The 16070-nt window shown below is 36.7% G+C and overlaps 1 protein-coding gene across 2 annotated transcripts in view; it reads left to right on the top strand.

The window, feature by feature from the left end:
* The window catches only part of CDH18 (cadherin 18), a 348818-nt gene that overhangs the window by 279001 nt on the left and 53747 nt on the right, over window positions 1-16070 (top strand). For both annotated transcript variants that reach the window (XM_032594646.1, XM_032594647.1), the window contains exon 7: window positions 7497-7633. In XM_032594646.1, coding sequence (XP_032450537.1) covers window positions 7497-7633 — 137 coding nt within the window. The remainder of the gene's footprint in view (window positions 1-7496; window positions 7634-16070) is intronic.

Raw genomic sequence — 16070 nt, forward strand, 5'->3', positions numbered from 1 at the left:
TCTTAATATTGTTGAATAATCGGTTAGTTTGGTTAGTTTATTCATTCACTTACGAGGCAAAGTCATACACCTATGCTACTATGGGTGAAAGAAAAAAGAGCTTTGCTCTCATATAGTTTCCAAATAAAATGACTCATGTGCACTAAGAAATTACGAATAATTTAATTTTCCGATAGATCTTTTAGAAACAAACAGTAGTTATTGCTATTTATGCGGAGGAACTTCTTCATTCAATAATAATCCTTATTCAGATCCTGTTGTGCTTACATCACTTTGCCAGAAAAAAAACAAAACAGAAAAGAACAAACAAAAAAAAGCACTTCCTATTTGTGAACCTTCTCAAGGTTTCCAAGAGAAAAAACCTTCCTAAAAGGCATTAAAACAAATGAAATTTCTCTATTGAGGCCTATCATTTGATACTCAAACATAAAATCGTTTCAAATATTATCCTGTATGATCCTCACAATAAAATTATGACGTAGGTCATATCTGCATTTTGCTTACAAAGAAAGCTCAGACAGGTGATACATTAAGTTATAGAGCTAAAAAGTAGTTTAGCTTGATGAACATCATTCACTTGGTTTCCAGACTTGTGTTAATTTCCTTACTGTGTATCACCATTTTCACACATGCTAGATCTATTTTAGAAACAAATTTCCAAAGAGTTCATCTTTGCATTCTGAATAAATCAAGGTCAGGACCTACAGCTTGTACACAGAGTAGAAGAATATAGATGTTTTCAAGGGGTCTGAAGAGGTTATTGCCTCTAAGGTATATGAAAATTGGGAAATTTGTTCTTGGGAAAAGCCCCTACAACATTCTTCTTTTTTATCTGTGCATCTTCAAGAGCCTATCTATTCATTTAGCCTTTAAAAATACACTGCGAGTTGAAGTTTCCCCACCAAACACCTCTAGTCACCTCTGCTACAAAGACAGCAGTTCCATTTTCTCACCGGCTTAGTTGAAGATATGATTAAATCATATAAATATGCGATAAATACAAATATATTTTATTTTAAAGTAAGCTCTTATTACTCAAGTGTAACACTATGTGTAAGGGCAATAATATTGATTGGAGCACTAATCTATGGGTGAAGGAAAGAACTTCTTTCTTTATAGTATCTACAAGTGACAGTAGGAAGCTTCTCTTTTTCTTTTTCTCTTGCTAGGCCAGTAGCCAATACCAGAAGAATAGTGGTCTGAAAAGTGCCACCCAGTTTTGCAACCAGAACTAAGATATCTCACTGTGTCTCTCTTTCTCTTAGTTTTAAATTTTGTACTTTCTCGATGATCCATAATGTACCTCTCCCTAATGCTTACCCTTCAAGACTGATCAAAACCATGTCTAAAGTCTTGTATTGCTTAGAATTTTACTATTCTGTCTGATTTTAAACTCTGAGCATCAATCATGTTAGTTTGCAAATAATTTCTTTTCCTTTTCTTGTCTGTTTGCTTAACTAAATCATGTCTAAGTAATTCCCAGTTCTTATTTCCTCTCTTTGAATATCCCTCATTCCTTTCTTGTACTCCTTCAAAGAAATATTTTTGAATGAATAAAGCCTTAAATATTGCCTACTTAGTTTTTAAAGGGAGCTTGCAAATATTACTTAATGCACTTATATTCTATTTTAATCTCTTGCCCTACCTAGCTCCTTGATGTTGGATAAAATTCTTCATCACTCCATACCTCAGTTTCTTCCTCTGTAAAAAAAGGGCTATTAATAGTACCCATCTCATGCAAACTGTTTTCAGTTTGCAGTGAACTAACACTTAAAGCACAATATGGTACACCATGAAAGCTCCATGAATGTGACCTTTCTTTACCTCTTTTTAGATAGCTTTTGTAAATAACTCGTATATGTGTGTTTCCTTCAAGTCTTAAATATATCATCTTGGTATAGTCTTAGATGAAGAGAGAAAGTAGAATTTGAAGAAAAATATATTTAAACATCTTGCCAAGTTACATATACTCTTGTCTCAGTTTACACTGGTTACTTTATTATACCAATGGACTAGAATATTAAAAAAAATACTTCTCAGAACTTCAATTTCTCAAGTTTTATCATTAATCCCAATTTAGAATTTACATCATCTACACAAATGGCTACTTGATTTTCTGTTTGCTGGATATCCCTGAAAATGCCAAATTAACATTAGCATTGAAAAACACCTGAATATTTATATATGAGGTCATAAAGTATTAAGATGCTGTGTTGACTTTTTAGAGGTTTGTAAAAGGAAACAAGCGGATGTTGTTATGAAAATATTTTTAAAAGTTACCTACTGAGAATATTTTCATCTATTTTTATTTGTTTGGTAAACAGTTTTGTGGACCCATGTGACTTCTTAATTTTATATAATTAGCACTGAATGATTCTACATTTAATCCCCCAAATAGTTGTAAATCGTTTATTTTTTTCTCACATTTTCCTTTTTTTTCCTGAGCTTGTATTTGTGTGGCCAGGAAGAAATCCAAGGCTAGAATAAAGCAGAACTATTTAGTTCTACTTGAGTTGAAATTCAATTGCAACTCCACATACAAGACTCTACATCCAAGCATCCCCTAATATCTAGCCCTTATACTGTAGATTTCTCAAGAGAGTCAGGACACATAGAAAGCTACGAAGTAAATAACATGAGACTGAAGACACATACCTAGCATTTTACCTACCATTTGAAATAAAAGTTAAATATATATATATGCATATAAATATGCATATGCTTATATATAAATATATGTATATTTATATGTATATTTATTTATATATATTTATATATATAAATGTATGTATATTTATATGTGTATATATATATATATATATTTAAATATATTTATGTATATATTTAATTCAGCTAAAGGGCATATTTATTCTGAAAGTATTTAATCACTAATGCTAGCATTTACATTACAAAGCTCTAAAAGAGAACAGATTATCCTGATACTGAGACAATGCATTTCATAGTCTTAATTTAGCTTAGAAACAGGAATCCAATTTTTTTTCCCCAGACTGACGGCTCAGCTCTGAAGTGACCAGATTTCCTTTTTTGTTTGTTTGTTTTTAATTGTTTTTTAATGTTTACTTATTATTGAAAGTCAGAGAGAGTCAGAGCGTGGACCGGGGAGGGGCAGAGGGAGAGGGAGACACAGAATCTGAAGCAGGCTCCAGGCTCCGAGCTGTCAGCACAGAGCCTGACGCGGGGCTCAAACCCACAAATGGTGAGATCATGACCTGAGCCCAAGTCGGATGCTTAACCGACTGAGCCACCCAGGTGCCCCTGAAGTGATCAGATTTCTAAGATGGGGCATGTTCTCCAATATTTCATAGGGATGTGTTGATAACAATGTAATCTGAGCTTTGCAGAAAACTTTGCAATTGAATATGTTTTAATTTTAGGTCTGACTTTCCAATACAGAAATCACTGTTTTTAGGGTATCTAAACATGGAAAGTATCTTCAAGACAGGTTAATGACAACTAACTTTAGATGATGTAATAACCCAGATTTCCAACCGATTACATTTTTAAAAAAGTTATTCCTTTCCCGTGACAAGACTTCTCACTTCTAAGCAATCCAGCCCTCATCCTCAGCATCAGGCCTCTGGACAAAGAATATTATGAGAATTTTTTGTGATGTGAATGCAAGTCAAAATCAGTTTCAGTGTACCATGACCTAATGTTTTGGGAAAGCCCAATGACATCGCCCTTCCCCACTGTTCTGTAGCATCTGGATTTCGTACCTTTTCTCTGAAATCAGTTTTGCTTTTCACCTGTTCTTCATGTTTAAATGCCTTCATTATGTTGAACTTTCTTCAATTAACATGTAGTTATTATCAGAACAGTCAATGCAAAATGGTCTATTTCTTGCTTTGATAACATAGTCTACAAGGGTTATATTCTGGCTCTTTTAGTGTTCTTAGGATGGTCTACAGTTTTGATTTGCATGATCTATTAATCTTCTATAATGTGTGTGCAGGATTATCCACAGGTTGTTACAAGGTTCACACCTTTGCCTTAAATTCTACATATTCTGTTATATTACATTACATACATTACACCTATTAAAGGCATGGAGTTGTATTTCAACATTTATACTCTGGTCCAGAAACTATGGTGAATTTTGAAATATTTCCACCATCACAATCATCTAGCCTATGTATTTACCAAACTTCTGAGATTTCCCTCATGCTAAAAGGGAAGAAGTGTCTCTGTTACTTTCGATGGAAATCCTTGTATTTGTTCTCTGGAACCCAATCCTGCTCACCTTCTCATAAATTTTACCATTTTAGGTATTTCACTCTTTAAAAGGATCATTACCTTCAGCAAAGACAGTGCTTAATATCCCCAATAACAGAAAAAAAAAAATATTGAACCACTTCTCTGATGATATATGGCAGCACTTTCTCTGATCTCTATTCTTGGGTGACGGTATCCAGTAAAGTATCGTGACTGTGGGGCTTCATATGTTCACATTCAGTATCCTCTTGAGTCCACTGTTTAAAAAAAAAACATACTTTATATTTTATTGAAGATATTCTTTTCAAGTTAACTAATGATGCCCATCTTTCAAAATCCAATCAACCCTTACTAACCTCACTTGGCCTCTTAATAGAATTCACTCTAATTGTTCACTTAAAATACCTTCCTTTCTTGGCTTCTGTGCCACCCCATTCCCACTTAGTCTCTTCCCCTAGACTGTTCCTCTCCTTTTGCTAACACCTGCTCATGTACAGATGCTGGGCTGCCTTAAGCCCAAAAGTTTGGGTGCTGTAGTGCTCAATACTTCACTTAACGTTTCTCCTACAGTTCTCTCCCAGATGAAATTATACTGTTCCCAGGATTAAATTAGGCTTCAATTTAGGCTTATATATCTCAAATGGATATTTCCTATTCAGAAAACACACTTGAACTCCACACTCATATCCAATTCTCTGTTTTTATTCCACACGTTTATCTACTTGACTTCTAAGGCATAGCATGTCAAAATCATTGATTTCTCCCAAATTCTTTTTCTCCCAAAGGGAGTTATTTGCCCCCCTACTCTATCCACCTCCATAAATAGGCTTATCAATTACATGTTAGATCAAACACACGCACACCATCACCACCACCGCTACCACATGAAAAACAAGTCATTTGTAAGTCATTGCTCTTCCAATAAAAATTCTATAGTCTGTGCCCAATACATAACATTATTTTATACAGTTCTTTCCATTTTCTTCCCTTTTCACCTTTGTCCAAGACAACATTATTTCTTTTCTGAATTGTTAACTTTCTGCAATCTAAGAGTCGAAGTAGCCACTATGATTTTTCCAGTACATAAATAGGTGCATGATATCCTTTGTTTAACAATTCCCCTTTTGGGTGCCTGGGTGGCTCAGTCGGTTGAGAGTCTGACTCTTGGTTTTGGCTCAGGTCATGATCTCAGGGTTTGTGAGATCACGCCCTGCATTGGGCTCCTGCTGACTGCTTCCTGCTTGGGATTCTCTCTCCCTTTCTCCCTGCCCCTCCCCTGCTCACCGCGCATGTGTGTGTGCACTCTCTCTCTCAAAATTAATAAGTAAACCTAAAAAATATATATCTATATCTACCTTTCTATATATATCTACCAATCTCTCTCTATCTATCTATCTATCTATCTATCTATCTATCTATCATCTATCTATCTACCTATCTATCTATCCCTCATTGCCTTTTTAAAAAGGTAAGAACTATCTACCATACGGTACATGGATTGCTTATCCTACCCCCAGCCACATACCTCTCATCCTTTCTGCCTAGCCAGTGAGACATACATTGTTTTTTAACCAAATCAAGTCCTTTCTTTAATTTGGATACTTGCGTTTTGCTTTCTTGTATTGAAAATATTTTTCCCCTGGTACTTTGTACATAATCAGTTCATTTTTATTCCGCAGGTCTGGATGAAATGTTACTGAAACTGAAGTTAAGGAAGAAGGGGGAAGTATTAGAAATTTAAGGAGAGGAGAAAACACTCTTCTTTAAATAGTTTTAGAAATAGTTTGGAACATATGATTGTTGTCTATATTTTTAATTCATATTCATGTTAATAAACTGTTGCTGGATAATGTAAAACTCCAAAACTCAGGGGCAGATATTTATAGCCCTCTCGTGTGTGTGTGTGTGTCTGAGCTAGCTGAAGATCAAGGTAACTAGCCTGGCTTGTGTTTGCCAGCTCTTTTAACCCCAATGCATTCAATCCTGCATCCGCTCATTTACTAGGTAGCTCTGCTCTAGCAGGTATACCCTTAAGGGGGACAACCTTGTCTTTGTGTCTCTCATCTTCCTTCTGGGATCAGCGGATCAGCCAGCCCCACCATGTTCCTTTTGTGTCGGTGGCAGAGGATAAGGAGGAATATGCCACGTCTCCGGAAATCTTGCCCCAAATACGAAACAGGACACAGTCACTTTCAACTCATTCTTTTTCTTTTCTTTTCTTTTTTTCTTTTTGATTTTTTTTTTGAAATTTTTGCTTAAATTCCAGTTAGTCAACATCCGGTGTAATATAAGTTTCAGCTGTGCAATTTAGTGATTCAACACTTACAACACTCAGTGCTCCTCTATTTGCTAAAGGAAGCTGGAGACCAAATCTAGTGTGAAAGAGCTCTACAACCTTTTATGCATTGGGGAAGGAAGATGATTTGTGGCCAATAATGTGACCTACCTCCCATTCAGTTGCTTTCTCATTTTTTTTCACTAAACAAGGTAGCTGGGTGATGGAGATACTATGGTAGTTAACTGAAATGTTTTCATTTTTATTATGTATTTCTCTTCAATCTCAACTATAATGAAACTCCGGTATAAACTAATCTCTGACATCTCCTGTTATCCTAAAAATTTTGTACATATAGAAATGAAAGTTTAACTAAGGGTTTAGTTTTTAGCGTCAGCCTGGGTGGCTCTGTAGGTTAAGCATCTGACTCCCAAATGCTGCTCAGGTCATGGTCTCATGGTTCATGGGATGCAGCCCCACATCAGGCTCTGCATTGACAGTGTGGAGACTGGTTGGGACTCATTCTCTCTCTCTCTTTCCCCCTCTGCCCCTGCATGTGCTCGCTCTCTCTCTCTCTCTCTCTCTCTCTCTCTGTCAAAAAAAAGAACATAGTTTAGTGTTGTTTTTTTTTTTTTCTTCCAAGGTACTATACACTTCCTAGAGGCTGTTTTTCATCTATCTCTCCCTTATTAATCCCTCTGTTTTTAGTAACTACCATTGTATTCATGAAATTCAGAAGGGTGTTTCTCTCAATTTGAATTAGTAATTAGACTAAACATTAATTAAGGGCTGACAGAAAAAAATAATTGATGTCAACTCTATGCAAATATGAAGTTGCCAGGCAAATCTCAAGAGGCAAATATAGAAACGAAACATGTGCATTTACTATTTGAATATATCTGGTTTAATACTGCCCTTGTTTTAGTTTTCTTTGTTGTCTTCATTATATCATTGTGTAAAAGGAAGGATTATCTCTTTCCTTCCCTAGATACTTCATTGACCACAGTGGCGAAGATGACAGAGTTTTCAACATCGATGCCAATTCTGGAACCATCAGAACCACAAAGGTTCTTGATAGAGAAGAAACTCCGTGGTACAACATCACAGTTGCTGCTTCAGAAAATGGTAAACTACTTTATGTGTCCTAAAAAAGATGTCACTTGTACATGACGATTTCTACCGAGATTTTCTCGGGTGCAGGGCTCTCACCATTTCTCTTTGTGGTGCCAGCATCTAGCAGAGCATACGTATAGAACGTATTAGAGGCAGTTACTCGTTGTCAGATGTGGTGAATAAATCTCATACCTTTTTTTTTTTTTTTTTTTACTTTAATCCTAGCGTACTGGCTGAAGATTGACATCACAGGACACTCCTTCCCCATCCCTGAGTCAGAGTATTTGGTTGGCCTCCTAGTCGTGAGGCTTGTTCTGTGGGTTGCACGGCTGCCTAACATCAAAGATGCCGCTATAAACATTCATTTGAAAGTTTTTTGTAGACACATTTTTATTTCTTTGGGGTATATACCCGTAAGTGAGATAGCTCAGTCATATGGAAACTCTGTATTTAATTATTTGATGGACTGCCAGCCTGTTTTCTAAAGCAGCTACATTTTACATTCCCAAAAGCACTAGGAGGGTCCAATTTCTCTATATTATTACCCATATTTATTGTTATGTATCTTTTGATTATAATCATTCTAGTGGGTGTGGGGTGATAGCTCCTTATGGTTTATGCACTTTTATAATGTCCCCCGTTACCAATCAATAATTAGACTACCCCCGCTTTTTATATTCTGCCTGAATTTTTATGTTTTTACATCTGCAAAATTAGCTCAAGTGGCTCCCATTTAGAGAATTTTCTTCACCATAATATTCTCTTTGAAAATAAGCATTCACTAATTACTTTTAAATGAGTGTTATAAAGAATACATGAGTAGGTTCATTTATGATCATTCTGGTTAATTTTCATTTTCAAAATAACCAGACTAGGACTGGAATTACATGTTCTTTGTCACCTAATGACAAATAAATGACTGTCAAGTGATAAGAGCTCATTCAATATCAGTTGCAAAAATAAAGGAATTAATGGATTAATACATCCAAGAAGTGATGAAGACATTGAAAAGACTCAGAAAAGGTCGTGTGGTTTTTGGGAATAGGTTCTGTGTAGAGAAGATGGAGGGAAAGAATCCCTGGAGAAAATGATATTTATAGAAAAGAAAAAAAAAAAAAACAACAACAGGAAACTTACTTTAAAATAACTTCCAGTTTTACTCCAGAATTATTTCAATCAGAAACCATACTTTATTTTCTAAATCTCACCTCAGTCCAAATAATATTTGTATCAAGTAGAAACTAACTAATTTATGAATGTGCATGAGTATATGTATACCATGAAAATTATATTATTTGCAATCATTACCAAAAGAAATGTCCATTTTTACTTAAGTAACATCTTAAATATATATTTAGTAAGTGCTTTTTTTCTTTCTTTTTTTTTTTTTTTTTTTTTTTTTTTGCTATTTGTTAGTACTTCATATGGGAAATCGGTTAATACCTATCTACAAAGTAAAGCAGTATAATAGATTGTATTATCCTGGATTTTATAGATGATAATTTTAGAAGGCTCAAAGCCTTAGGGACACCTCAATAAGCATTACTAAACATAATGTAATCCTAATTATAAATGGGTATGTAGAAGGAGTGAGAAATAGTGAGGACTTCATACCCATACTGGAGACTGTTTTGGGAAGTGCACATTCATGCACTCACTGGTTACTTGTCATAAGTGCCTTATTAAATATCACTGGGGGCCCTTCCATTTACAGTTGTTCGTAAACAGTAACCTTAAATTCAGCCACATTACCAAACTATTTACTAATATATTCTGTTTCGGAAATGTACTCGATGCTTTTTATAAACTGGATTGTTTTAAGGCTTTGTTTTTTGGTAGAGCAGTTGTAGGTCCACAGCAACATTGAGAGGTAGGGACAGAGATTTCCCAAATAGACCCCACATCTACACATGTATGACATCCTTCATTATCAGCATCCTCCGCCAGTGTGATACATTTGTCACAACTGATGAACCTACATTGACACGTCATAATCACGCAAAGTCTATAGTTTAACGTGTTTCGTTCTTGGTATTCCCTGGGTTTAGACAAAGGTATGATGGCACGTATTCATTATTATAGTATCATACGTAGTATTGTCACTGCACTAAAACTCCATGTATACTGCTTATCCATCTCTACTTACTCTGATTTTGGTAACCACTGATCTTTTTATTGGCTCCTTAGTTTTTCCTTTTCTGGAATGTCATAGAGTTTGAATCATACAGTAAGGTGCCTTTTCAGATTGGCTTTTTCCCTCAGTAATATAGGCACACTTAAGGATCTGCCATGTCTTTTCATGGCTTGATAGCTCATTTCTTTTTAATACTCAATAGCATTCCATTGTCTGGATGTACCACAGTTTGTGTATCAATTCAGGTACTGAAGGACACCTTGGTTGTTTCCAAGTTTTTGCAATCATGAACAAAGCCACTACAGTATAAACACTTATTTGTAGGTTTTTGTACGGACAAAAGTTTTCCATTTCTTTGGGTAGTTACCAAGGAGTGAATTTACTGGATCATATGGTAAGGGTGTATGTGGTTTGTAAGAAACTGACAAACTATTTTCCAAAGTGGCTGCGCCATTTTGCATTGCCACCAACAATGAATGAGAGTTCCTGTTGGTCTACATCCTCATCAGCATTTGCTGTTGTCAGTGTTTCTGGATTTGGGCCAGTTTTTGTCAGGTACGTAGTGGTATCTCATTGTTGCTTTAATTTATATTTCTCTGATGACATATATGTGGAACATCTTTTCATACATTCATTTGCCCTCTGTATGTCTTCTTTGATGAGGGGTCTGTTAAGGTCCTTGGCCCATTTTTTAATCAGGTTTTGTTTTCTTATAAGTAAACTTTAAGGGATCTTCATCAGATGTGCATTTTACAAATATTTTCTCCCAGTTTGTCTGTTGTTTACTCATTTGTTTGACATTGTCTTTTGCAGAAATGAAATCAGGTTTCTAAACATCTTCTTAATATAAGTTTTGGAAGAGCTTAGTGCTCTATGGAATGACATTTAGAAGTTCTTTTTGTTTGTTTGTTTTGTTTTAAATTTTGGAGAGAGAGTTGTGTGAGTGGGAGGAAGGGCAAAGGGAGAGAGGGAGAGAAAGAGAGAGAGAGAAAGAGAGAGAGACTGTCAGGCAGGCCCCATGCTCAGCACAGAGCCAACGTGAGGCTCAATCTCATGACCTTGAGATCATGACTTGAGCCAAAATCAAATCAGAGGCTTAAGCGACTGAGACACCCAGGTGCCCCTAGAAGCTTATATATATAATATATATATGTGTGTGTGTGTGTGTGTGTGTGTGTGTGTGTGTGTGTGTTTTGTTTTTTGTTTAGCCTACCTTAAGTGTTGTGCAAGTAAGAGAAAGATGCCCCTTCTGGGCAGATGAAGCAGTGCACCAGGATTTAGGATTTAAGAGTATGTGAGAGCAAACCACGTCTGTGCACAGAAAAACATAAAAAATAAAAAGAATCCCTTTCTTCAGCTGAACGGGCCACTTGCTCAGGGATCAGTGTGAGAGTATAGGGTGGCATAAAAATGCATGTGGGTCTCTGAACATGTAAGTAGGGTCCAAATGCCATGCAGCTCTTATTTACATGGTGTTCGATTCTGCTCTCTTTTCTTCTTTGGTTCTAGGTCAACTCAGCTGCCCAGTCACATGGTAAAGGCAGAAAGCATGAGTCTGGTCCATAAAACCTTCCCCACTGCTGCTAAATATAGCTAAAAGATATCTTGCTTTTGTATGGTCAACTTTCACAGACACATCATCCTAACAAAAATCGCTGAAATAGAGAGGACAGGCATTATTTTCACTTTATACATAAGGAAATTGAGACTCATACAAAATATGAATCCAGATAGTTTGGTTCTGAGAGCTGTGCTCTTTCTAACATGGCCCTTTAGGGAAGCTGATGTTCATTGCATCAAGTTTTGGACAGATATTTTCACTGATTGAGGTTTATTTTATTATTTATTTTAAAAATGCATTCTGTGACATAAGACTGTGTCCATGATTTTAAAGAGAGAGAGACAGAACAAGAGCGAGGGAGGGGCTGAGAGAGAGGGGGACACAGAATCTGGAGCAGGCTCCAGGCTCTGAGCTGTCAGCCCAGAGCCCGAAGCGGGGCTCGAACTCACAAACTGCAGGATCATGACCCGAGCTGAAGTTGGACACTCAACCAACTGAGCCACCCAGGCACCCCGATTATCTCCATGATTTTAAAGAAGACACTAAGAATTAGATAAATGCAATAAGCTGTCTTTGATTAGAGAAATAGAAAGAGTTGTATTCTCATCACATATCACAGTTCTTGGAGAAGAGTACTTTCTCACTAATACGTGGGATATTTCTGTACAAGTAACAATTCCTTCCATTCATATGATCCATAATATAGCTATTTAGTCGTTTCCATTGCATTTCTATTTTTGGGTAGCAAATAATCACATGATTTCCATAGGTCAGAGGTCCAGGAGGGTTCCACTAGATTCCTTGTATAGGGTCCAGTAAGACTCAAGTCAGGTGTCAGCTGGGATGGGTTCTTATCGGGAGGCTGGGGAAGAATCTGCTTTAATCTCATTCTTCTTGTTGCCAGAGTCTACTTGCTTAGGATGTAGTTATGAGGTTTCCATTTTCTTCCCATCCTCAGCGAGGGCAGATTTCTTCTCGAGACTGCCTGCATTCTTTCTCATGTGGTCCTTACCTTCTTCAAAGGAGCAACAGTGTATTGAGTCCTTTTCATGTTTTGAATCTCTTTGACTTTCTCTTTTGCTACCAGCTGGAGAAAGACTCTGTTTTCAAAGGAGTTCACCTGATTGGGTCAGGCCCACCCAGATAATCCCTTTATTCTAAAGTTAACTGAATTGGGACTTGAACAACATCAACAAAACCCTTACACAGCCTTACCTAGACTCATGTTTGGTTGAATAACCAAGAAACAGGAATCTCATGCTGCCATCTTTAGAATTCTGCCTATGACGACCCTAAAATACCTGAAAAAAGATGAAAGCTTGTTCCTTCTACTAAAGAGTAAATATTGTTTCAAACTTGCATGCCATGACCTACTCTTCCCCTTATGTGACTCCCTATTAGAATAGTGGCAGTAGTGGGCCCTCAATAAATCATTCTTAATATATTTTTCTCCACTAAATAGCTACTGTTTTCCTACATTTCCTTGTTTATGCCTAAACTCAAGATAATGCATGTGCTTGTCCCCACTACTCTTCAGAACCTGGTATTATGGTCTTAACTTAGTAATAGCAAAATCCAGCTAATACTTTTCATTTCTGATCTCTCCCTGCTTTCTTGGTCATATTTTCACTTGATTTTTCTCCTTTCTTCGCAAGAACTCTAGTACTTTGGTATGGTATAATTTATCATTTCTATCCTAAAATACATATTAATTAACTCACTCCAGATGTATTAATAAATGATACTTGCTAAGCTTGTCATATGTTAGGCACTAAAGACATTGAGGACCCTACTTCACTTTTGAGGAATTCAAGAATCTCATGCAGAAGACAAGATAAATATGTAATTGCATTATGGAAAATCACTGTGGCCATAAGGTTTTTAGGGGTTAGGAAACATAAAGTCATGGTAGCTTAAGCTCTCTCGGGGAATTAGCAAAGGTTTCATAGAGAAGGAAAATGCATGGATTCAGTCTTGAGATGAAGGATGAGTAAAGGTTAGCCTGCCTTCTGTGTCCAGCTGTACCTGTATCAGTCAGGGTTCAATAGAGGAACAGAACCAGTAGGATTCAAGACCAGAAGGATTCAGAACCAATAAGGAGATTTATTATAAGGAATTGGCAGTTATGGAGGCTGGGAAATCCAAAATCTTCAGAGCCAATGTCCCAGGTCAAGTCTAAAAGCCAAAACCAGAAATAGTCTTTACCTCAGTTTAAAGGCAATCAGGCAAGAGAATTTTCTCTTATTCAAGGGAGGGTCAGCCTTTCCTTCTTTAGAGGTCTTTAACTGATTGGATAAGGCCTGGCTGACTCACATTATGAAGAACAATCAGCTTTACTTAAGTCTACCAATTCAATGTTAATTTAAAATCACCCTCATAGAAACAAACAGAATACTGTCTGACCAATTATCTGGGCACACCATGAATTAGAGACTTATTGTAGTCCAGTATCTAGGGTTTTATCAGGCTCCCTAGGTAGTTTTCACCCATGCTTATTATAGAACCATCTGGTTTATGCGGTTCTTTCTTTCTTTCTTTCTTTCTTTCTTTCTTTCTTTCTTTCTTTCTTTCTTTCTTTCTTTTTTAAGTTTATTTTAAAAAGAGAGAGAGGGAGCACTGGGGAGAGGCACAGGGAGAGAGAGAGGAAATCTTAAGTAGGTTCCATGCTCACCTTGGGCTCTGTCCCAGGGCCCTGGGATCATGACATAAGCTGAAATCAAGAGGAGACACTCAACCACCGCTGACTGAGCCACCCAGGTGCCCTCATGACTTATGCAATTCTAATGTAAATTGATTTTAAGAAACATTGCTTCCTTCCAATCACAATTTAACTTATGTCATAGCTCCATTTAGGACTAATCCCAAAGGCATCAGTACATACACATGCCCTGTGTGCCTAAGAAACTAACGCTGCATAGAACATGTGTGGCTTTTCTTTATAAAACTCAGCCCTGTCTGTTCTCAGCTTCATTCTCAGAAAAATTGTCTATGGCACTTTTAATCACAGATCCTCATGTTCTTTCAATAATTTTATAATCCGTTCCTCTGCCAATGCTTTCTTCCCCTTTTGTTCTGCTTTACAAACATCTATTTACTTTTAAGAACTAGTTCATATGTCACAGCATCTGTGAAACCTTGCTCAACTTCTCAGGCAGATTTTACAGTTCCTCCTATGCTCTCACTTGGTGCCTGCCTTCATAGAGCACTTATCACTTATTGGATTTAAGTATAACATTTATCATATTTTATTGTAATACTTTTCACCTCTACTAGATTGTGAACATCTCAAATCTAGGAATCAGGTCTAGTTTATCTTTGTTTATCATAGCATTCACAAATATTAAGAATATTTCCTGACACATCAAGCTGTATTAAATACATGAATATTGTTTGTCCTTCATTTCTGGATCTACTTTAATTGCGAAACACTTCATTGTGGTAACTAAACTATATATATGTCCCATTTTGCCTTAAATATCCTATTTGTCCTTATTCTGTGCCCTGAATATGAGAGTTTATTCCACCTGATCAATACACCAAAATGGGACCCCCTATTGTTCATTCCTTGCTGATAGCTGTTAGCAAAATCCAGGGATGTGCTACTGTAATATATACTTCTGATGAGTCCAAAAGGTTCCGCTCTTACCAGAGTTCACAAGTTAAAACAATAACGTTGTTTGTTTTTTGCATTGTTACACTATTCACCTCAGCTGTTTGATTTCTCTAAACAAATTATGTTCATAACAGTCCAGAAACCAAAGTTTACATGCTGTTTACAGTAAAACCTTGGTTTGCGAGCATAATTTGTTCCAGAAACATGCTTGTAATCCAAAGCACTTGTATATCAAAGCCAATTCCCCATAAGAAATAATGGAAACTCAGATGATTCATTCCACAACTCAAAAATACTCATATAAACATGATCATAATACTCTAATATAATACAAAATAATAAAGAAAATACAAACTATAGGGATGCCTGGGTGTCTCAGTTGGTTAAGCATCCCTCTTCCCCTCAGGTCATGATCTCGCAGTCTGAGTTTCAGCCCCACATTGGGCTCTGTGCTGACAGCTCATAGCCTGGAGCCTGCTTCGGATTCTGTGTCGCCCTCTTTCTCTGTCCCTCTCCTGCTCACACTCTGTCTCTGTCTCAAAAATAAATAAACATTAAAACAGATTTTAAAAAAGAAAATACAAAATATAAAGAGAAATAAGTAAATTAACCTGCACTTGCCTTTGAAAACCTTCATGGCTGATGTGAGACAAGAGAAGAGGGTTATTGTGTAGGACAACTTTCATGATTACTAATGGAATCACTGCTGTCTATTTACTCACTGGAATCTTTCTCTTCATGGAGGCCATTGTATATGCTCACATGGATGTTGACTTTATTAATAAACTCTTTTTTGTCATATACTGTATTTAATGTAAATGGCAATAAGGCAGCAGAAGAAAGGGTCTATATCTGCAGGCAGCCTGTCCTAGAAAGAAGCAATTTACTAGGACAAGAAGTCCTAGAAGAAGCTCCATTCCTCAGCTTCCTCTTGGATGGAAAAGCAAAGGACTGTCCATAGATGCTTTGAAGCGACAAAAAATATACTAGTGCCAGTTGTGGGCTCCTTCCAGCGTTCTGAAAAGTCACTGATTTGTGTCAAACACTGCGGCCTGAGAACAAGCATCTGAACATGGGAGACAATCACCCACAATCCTGCAGGGAGGGAGGGAGGGAGGGAGCGAGAGAGAGAGAGAGAGAG

The sequence above is a fragment of the Lynx canadensis genome, chromosome A1 (genome assembly GCF_007474595.2).
Source record: "Lynx canadensis isolate LIC74 chromosome A1, mLynCan4.pri.v2, whole genome shotgun sequence".
NCBI classification, from domain to species: Eukaryota; Metazoa; Chordata; class Mammalia; order Carnivora; family Felidae; genus Lynx; species Lynx canadensis.